This window comes from Sorex fumeus, unplaced genomic scaffold (genome assembly GCF_029834395.1).
Source record: "Sorex fumeus unplaced genomic scaffold, SorFum_2.1 ptg000122l, whole genome shotgun sequence".
Classification (NCBI taxonomy): Eukaryota; Metazoa; Chordata; class Mammalia; order Eulipotyphla; family Soricidae; genus Sorex; species Sorex fumeus.
The window spans coordinates 48,202,956-48,211,016 of NW_026606179.1; the positions used below are offsets into that span (position 1 = coordinate 48,202,956).

The 8,061-nt window shown below is 47.2% G+C and overlaps 1 protein-coding gene across 1 annotated transcript; it reads left to right on the forward strand.

Annotated features, from left to right (window-relative positions):
* The first annotated feature begins 534 nt into the window (after window positions 1-534).
* LOC130044401 (ly-6/neurotoxin-like protein 1) lies at window positions 535-1,749 on the forward strand. The gene is made up of 3 exons (XM_056137127.1): window positions 535-597; window positions 791-892; window positions 1,343-1,749. Exons 1-3 carry the CDS (start codon window positions 537-539, stop codon window positions 1,597-1,599), a joined length of 420 nt encoding a protein of 139 aa, XP_055993102.1. The 5' UTR covers window positions 535-536; the 3' UTR covers window positions 1,600-1,749.
* Window positions 1,750-8,061: the final 6,312 nt, after the last annotated feature.

Below are 8,061 nucleotides of genomic sequence, written 5' to 3' on the forward strand. Positions count from 1 at the left end.
ACTTTCATTGGTACCAGTCCCCTTCCCCTGGGAAACTGAAACTTAAGCTTTGGGTTACCCGTTTCCCTTTAACTAGTTTCTTAGCGGGACAAGAGCCTGTTCTGGCGTTTCTCTTGTCTTCACGGAGGAAGATCCTGCTTCAAGATCACCTGGAATCAGGGATCTCACTCAACCAATGTGAGTTGCCAACACAATCACATGAGGTGGGGATGAGAGGAGACTTTGCAGACCCTGCATAGAGATGGCCCGGGGCTCAGCGACCCCCACAGGGCAATGCTTCGGTCCCAGCCCTAGCCCAATTCCAGTGGAAAACTTGGGGGAAAAACTGCCAATTCCCTTCTGATCTCTATTTCTGGGAATCTCTGGATCTGGATGAGGCCATAATGGGGCAGATGACAAGAAGCTAATATGGACAGAGGAAACCCAAAGCTTAAGTTTCAATTTCTCAGTGGGGACTGTTACAGGAAGAGAGGGAGGGGCCTTCAGGAGCTACTTAAGGTCTGAGTCCCACACTCCCTGTTCCCCTAGGCTGATTGATGGGCAAGATGAAGACTGTGGCACTGCTGCTGCTGCTAGCCTTTCAGTGCCTGGACGGAGGTGAGTAGGGGGTGGAGGGGATGCAGAGAGTCTGTGGTGGACCTTCCAAGTTGAAACTCTCTCCTCCCAACTCACCAGCTCCAGAACAGCTTCTAGCCATGTGTCTCCTGGCTCTGGTGCTGAGTCCACGCTCCTTCATGACTGTCGGGTGGAGCCTAAATCTTTCGTTTTGTGTTTCTCTCCAAATCTCTAGTCTGGGCTTTAAAATGTCACACTTGCCTTCCTGATGCTGAAACATGTGCTGGTCCAGTACAATGCTCACCGGAGCATAAAGCCTGCCTTCATGAGACAGTGAGTAAGTGATCTGCTCCAGGAGAAGCCAAGAGGCTAGAGAGGTGGGGTGTGGGGCAGGAAGCGGGGAGGGTGGGGTTAGGCAATACTTCCTGCCAAGGAAAGTAGGGCTTCCCTTGCTCTCTGAGAAACCAAAATGGAAAAGGGATCCCTGGGAACCTCCTTACACATGGCTTTTGTGGGTGAACTAGATGCCAGCCATCACTCCAAGTGTTCAGTTGCTCTAGGTAACCACTGCGGGCAGGGATGCTCCTCCATGGTCCTACAGCTCAGAACCCTTCTCAGAACTGTTAGTAGTTGAGGGGATGGAGACATACCTGATGTTGGGGGAAAGTCACAGGGTATCACAGGACACAGATTAGGTACAACACTGAGTCCCAGGAGGGGTCTACCATGGGCCAGGTCAGGTGAACCTCCCTCCAAGACACCACCACTATATCTTTTCCCATAACAGCTATCACAGAGAAACAAACAATGATCAACCATACGAAAGTGATTAAGACGTGTGTGAAATCCTGCCTGAGTCCTGGTAATTACAAGAGTGAAGAAGAGAAAATCTTAGACATCCTGGAGTTCAGCGTAGATCTCAATTGCTGCACCACTGACCTGTGCAATGCGGCACCAAGCCAGGGCCTGGGGGTCGCCACCATAGGGATGATTCTCCTGGCCCCATTGCTGGCCACATTTCTGTGGGACTTCCCTGACTGTTGAGCCTTAGGAGCACAAAGGAGGCTCCAACAGCTGCCTCAAGTGATGTACTCAGGTTCTGAGTCTTCTGCAACTTGTGTGGATTACAGGATGCCCCTCTCCCAGCCAGGGAGTAGCAAGTAGTTGACTGATCCCAGATGGGACCAGCTGCCCTCACCCCCAACTCTAAAATAAAACTCATTTTCCTGTCTGGGAGCTGCTGTCTTTGTGCTGTTGTGGTGTCATACTGGTGAGGGGTCATGGGCACCAAAGTGCAGTCTTGAGGGACCAAAGTGTTACAGAAAGTACTGAGTGGTTCTACATGGACAGGATGGCCCCAGGCAATGGCATCAGATAGTCTGTCGGCCTCAATCTACTCAGGTCCAGGGTCACAGTCTTGTCCACTGTTCAGATAGCTACCTGGGAGCCTCAAGTGAAACCTCCAGTTCCGTAGGATGGCTCCCTGAGAGATCTGGGGGACACCTAGCCTGCAGCAGGTGACAATATGGGTCATTGGTTTACTCCATAGAATGCTAGAACTGGAAGTCTCATATCTGAAGTGGGGGGGGGGTTGGAAGGGGAGACATGAGGGTTAAACATTTTATTCCTGTTCATAGGAGCCATACCTAGGATTTTTTAGGGGCTGGCTACTCCTGCCTCTGTGCTTAGGGAACTGGGGGTTGGTCATTTCCAGAGGTGTTCAGGGGACCATGAAGTGTTGAAAATTGAACCCCGGTCCCCGCATGTTGGGTGTAACCTGCAGTGCACTAAGATCTCTTAAGCTACAATATGTCTGAATCTGAAAGCACCTGGGATAGAAGGAACCATGGAGCTTGTGTCGCACCGCAGGAGAGAGATGGGGCCGCACTCTCAAGGAGCAGCAGTTACTCACAAATTTTCCCCACTGGCTGATCTGCACAGTAAAACAAAAAAGTAGAAGAGTCTACACATGACTTCAAGATTTGCTGTGGGCACCCCAATATGATGAATTTCTGAGAGTCCCTTCTGACTATCTGCTCCACCCACAGCCTCTGCCCATCATCCTATCCCCTGGGGTGATTGGGCCATCCCTGTATCTCAGCAGTTCATGATGCTGAAAACACATTTCCTGTTCATGTTCAAACACACCTCATATCCAGCCCAGTTCCACTGACTGGTCAACATGCTATTCACAAAGACACATGCCCATTTACAGAGCACATTCACATTCACAAAGCACATTCACAAAGGCACATGCCCGGGTCCAAGGGAAGAGCACAAGGGAACAGGAGGGTAGAGAATTTGCCCTGTATACATATGGTTACAAGTTCAAACCTCCAATGTCCCACAGAAGCCAAGCAGCACTGCCGTTAGTGCCAGTGCCAGCTATGTCCTTGATCTCAGGCACACAAGAGATTTCTGGCTACACCACAACCATATGTGTGAACACACGACAGAAGGGGCACAACCCTTGGAAAGCACCACAACTAAAAAGGATGACGGAGCACCACAGTCAAGAAATGTAAATGCTGGCATGCTGACCCTGGTGAATTCCACAACAATCATCTGTGTGGCTGGTGAGAATGTGTGCAACCAATCACCACAACAAAGGAGTAACAACTTCAGGGAGCCTGTTGTGTAAGCACCACCGCCAGCTGGGTGAATCCTGGTGGGCACCATTGCAAAAAATTGACCATCACAGCCATGACCTGGGGGTATGCATCCAAACTGCAGTCACTGAAATGGCAACAAAGAAAAAGGAAGGAAGGTGGAAGAAATGAAATGAAATATAAACACACACAAACACACACACTTGTGGATACTCCATTCATGCGCACACACACACACACACATACACATGCATACATGCACATGCAGACACTGGGCGCAGACCCACGTGGGACTCCATAGTCCATTGACAAGAACATTTAAGAGCAAAGGCAGTACATAGTTCAGGTACCGACCTGGCACCTGGCCAATCTGTGTTCATTCCCCATCACTGTATAATGGTCCCCCAAGGCACAGCCAAGAGTAATGCCTGAGCAAAAAGATAGAAATAAGCCCTGAGCACAGTCACTGTGGCACAAAAAAAAAAAAAAAAAAAAAAAAACCAAGCAGACAAAACCAAGTTTCCTGTTTTCAAAAAGCCCATTCAAAGTGGGAGTGACAATCAGGGATGTAGGGTAACCCAGCCAAGGGCATGACTCACACAGAAGAGGATCATTGCACAGGCTAAAGAGGGGAGCAGGAAACCCAAACACAAATGGAGGAAGCTGCTCTATCTGCATGGAAACTGTGTTCCTTAGGTCCTTCCACCCCACTTCTGCTGATAAAAGAACACCTCAATTACCCTCTAATAGGATTTGTGTCCCTGCCAACAAAAGGGTAAGGAAACATGAGAAACTCGCCATAGGAGACATCCTCACACAGGCAGCTAGAGAGGCAAGCAGGGGAGCTGCACAGGATGCACAGGTGATGTTGTGGGGGCGGGTTGAAGTGGGTTGTTTGCAAGAGGGGTGTCTTTAAGGCTGTGGTGTAGTGGAGGTGTGGTTGGTGAATGCAAGACAAACTAGGGTTCCCAATCATCATCCTTGGGGCAAGTTCCTGCCTGTTTAGTGAAAGAAAAGGAGAAAAGAGTGGGGAACAAAGGGACAAAGTACCATCAGGAATTAGGGAAACCAGGAAGACATCCTAAGAACAGAGGACTTGGTGAGACAGTTATTCATTAAATTTTCCCCAGCCCACAATGATTCTTTTCAACAGGAAATGTCCAGATCTGTGTCTACATCGTTTCTTTGACTTCCTAATGGTAGGGACCAAAACGACTAGCTTCAAAAGGAAATACCTTACAGAAAAGAAGCCTTCTCCTTGTGCAAGAACCCCTAGGAGAAGAAGAATGGGCTATTTCAGCAGAAAGTATGAAGTTTTGATTGAACCCCAACTTCCATAGAAATGGAGAGAGAAACTGACAGTTGGAAATGAAACTGGGTCAAAGACCAGTTTAAACCAGGGCAAGCCCACTCCCTAAATCTCACTTATCTGGTTACCCTTCCACCCAAAGTCTCTTCCATGTTTAGATTAGCAGGTAAAAAAGTTCTTCAGGGGACAAGCCCAGGAAGAGAGTTCAGGGGACTGTAGTGTATCCCAGATTCTCTGTCATTTGAAGGGGACCTGGGAGGAAACCTGGGGACACTGATGGATGGAAGTTGACTCTGGGGTAGGACTGTGAGTTAGAGCACAATATGCCTAAAATTCAAACTCAACTTTGAATGCCTGTAAATTACAGTTACTTCATTTAAAACAATAATCTCTTCTATTTAGCTTGTGCACAGGATGGTGGCTGTGAGCACATCTGTCTATCATCTTCCGACCTACTGGCATGTTGTCACCAGTCACATCAATCACATCAACAACACCTGTCACAATCGTAAAATACAGGGAGAGTCATGCAAGCCAGGCTGGCTACACAAGACTTCTAGTCCCTCTGTTCCTCAGTTCACCTCTTCCTACCTGACAGAGATTTAACAGAGCCCCAGTGTCTTTTCACATGTTTTGACACCAAGATCTTGTATGACCATGTTCACCTGCTTTCCCAGCAACAGCCACACCCTGACCACCCTCATTACTGAGCTGAGGGCACAGGCAGCAGCACAGACTTCCTTACTATGTCCTGGCACTGGGCCTCTCAGTGCCCTGGAAAAGGAGTGAGGTAGTCATGGCTCAAAGCTCTGTCCTCTGCATCTTCTCACTGGTCAGACTTCAGGGCATCCTCTGTTCAGATCAGTACCCACGTGCCTCTGTAGCCTATAGATCTTGTTGTATTTTATAGAGTTTGATACAAAGCCCTGGGGAAGGACCCAAAAAGAAGGGAGATGAGTCCCTACCCACCAATCTGCTGAGTTTGAACCACAAAGAGGTCACATGGAGCTGAAGGAAAGAAAGCCATGTCACCCAATTCGATCCCCACCTCACTGCCCTGCCCCTTCCTGACCTACAGTTGTGACTGTGGGGATTCAGGTGGAAATGGAGGTTCCCTCCACCACTACAGTCCACCAACCCACTCCACTGCCTAACAGCTGATGGGGTTTGGACTGTCACTGTCACTGTCATCCCATTTTTCGTGATTTGCTTGAGCAGGTACCAGTAATGTCTCCATTCATTCCAGTCCTGAGATTTTAGCAGCCTCTCCTTATTCATCTTTTCTAATGATACCATATTGGAGGCTCTTTCATGGTCAGGAGAATGAAGCCCGTTATAGTTACTGTTTTTGGCATATCAAATATGCCACAGGTAGCTTGCCTGGCTCTGTTGTGTGAGTGGGATGCCCTCAGTAGATTGCCGGATTCTTGGAGGAAATACTGCTTTGCTCTCTTCTGGGAGCTTTCTTTAATAGACTCAAGAACTTGGCCATTGATGAGATTACCTGGCGCTGGGGGCAGTTTGTGGGTGTGGCAGCCAAGCTACTGGTAAACTGGGGGTCTGGGTGCCCTGGAAAAGGAGTGCGGCAGTCGTTCCCTGATCCGAGCATGCTTGAGACCTCAGCTGTGGGTCCTGCATCCCTGTGTTCCTCTGCTGGTCCCTTCATGCGTGAGGCTCATCCAAGTATGTGGACAACTGGAACTAATCGGGCTGGTACCAGGCTGGAAGCCCTAAGACAAGCAGACACCCCCAAAGTGAGGTTCTCTGTCTCATACACTGAAAGAGGAAGCCTCTGTTTCCCCAGGCCAGCTGCTATGAGCAGTGCCATTTTGGACTGCCTCCATCCTACACTGTTAATATTCCTGTAAATTCCTGGGCTCTTCCTGATAAATTAGGCTCAATGATACTAAGAGACAAAGAATTATAAGTAAGACCAATGGCCAAAAAGACCAGAAATTTGCCAGACTAACCTGTATAATACTTATATCTGTCCCTGGCACCATATAATCTCATCAACGGCCATGATCTAGAGACTCAGAAATAAAGCTCCCAGAAGAGAGCAAGATAGACCTCATTCATGAATGAATCTTCTATATAATAGTATTCTAAATTTCAGAATTCTTGGACCCCTCATACTCCACACCACTGGTGTACCAGAGTAGCCCACAACATTAGATTGTAACAAATATGTTGGTAATATCTTATAAAGGGCTCCTGCCATTTCCAGCTTATCTCAACATCTAGTGTAAGATTGTTCTCTTTCTTCCAGAGTCCTGAGAGGCTGCTATGTGCACGAGATCTCAGAGCTGGAGAGCTGGGGGAACATAAGTTATGAGACCACATCCTCCTAACTGTGCTGGTAGCTGATACCCAGTCCCCTTCTTCCAGGAAATTGAAACTTAATCCAAGTTAGCTTCTTAGCTTGACAAGAGCCTGTTCTGGTGTCTTTCTTGTCCTCATATTCCACTCTTTTTCTTTTAGTTCAATGTGGAATCTTCCTCATTTTCAAGGGAAATGATGTGATACTGCTGCAATTGAACTGTATTGGGATCCTGCCCTGAACAAAGACCACTGGCTCAGCCAGGTACCCGCCCGGTGGCAGGGCCCCTTCCCTAGGCTGCATGTCTAACTACACCCCCAGAGAGCGGCCGCTTTTCATCCTTGGTCGAAGAAAGAAATTTCCTGTAAAGAAGTATCCTTAAGATTCACAGCTGGTTTTTCTGATGAAACCCTCACAGCCAGAAAACAGTGGTGGGATATAGTGAAAAAACTTAATGAAATAAATGCCTCAACAAAAATACTTTACAAAGTGAGATTCTCATTCATAACAGAAGGAACAACACACAGTTTCACAGACAAACAAGAGCTCAGGAACTTTATAAACTCAAAACCATGATGACAAGAGCAACTAAATGGGCAACTTTAAGACAAGATAGGCCAACAAATACACCAAATTTCAACAGAAAAATGAAACAAAACCCCATAACAATAACCTCTCTCAGCATCAATGGGCAAAACGCACCAATTAAAAGACACAGAGTAGCAGGATGGATTAGAAAATTGAACCCAACATTCTGCTGCCTGCAAGAAACACATCTCAATAGTCAGAGCAAACACAGGCTCAAAGTCAAAGGCTGGAAAACAATGCTACAGGCAAACCACTCCCATAAAAAAGCTGGGGTAGCCATTCTAGTATCAGACCACATTGATTTCACACTGAAGAAGGTCACAAGACACAGTGAAGGCCCTTTCTTATTCACCAAGGGATCTGTACCACAGGAAGAACTTACAATACTAAATGTATATGCACCTACTGAGGGACCAGCAAAGTACTTAAAAAAACTACTCATAGACTTGAAGAAAGACATCCATAGCAACACAATACTAGTGGGAGACTTCAACACCACTTTATCACCTCTTGATACATCAACCACACTCAAGCTTAGCAAGGACATACTTCATTTGAGGGAAACAATGGAAGAAAGTGACATAGTAGATATATTCAGGACTCTTCATCCTCAAAATGCTGAATACATATGCTTCTCAAGTGTGCATGGAACATTCTCCAAGATAGACCACAAGCTGAGA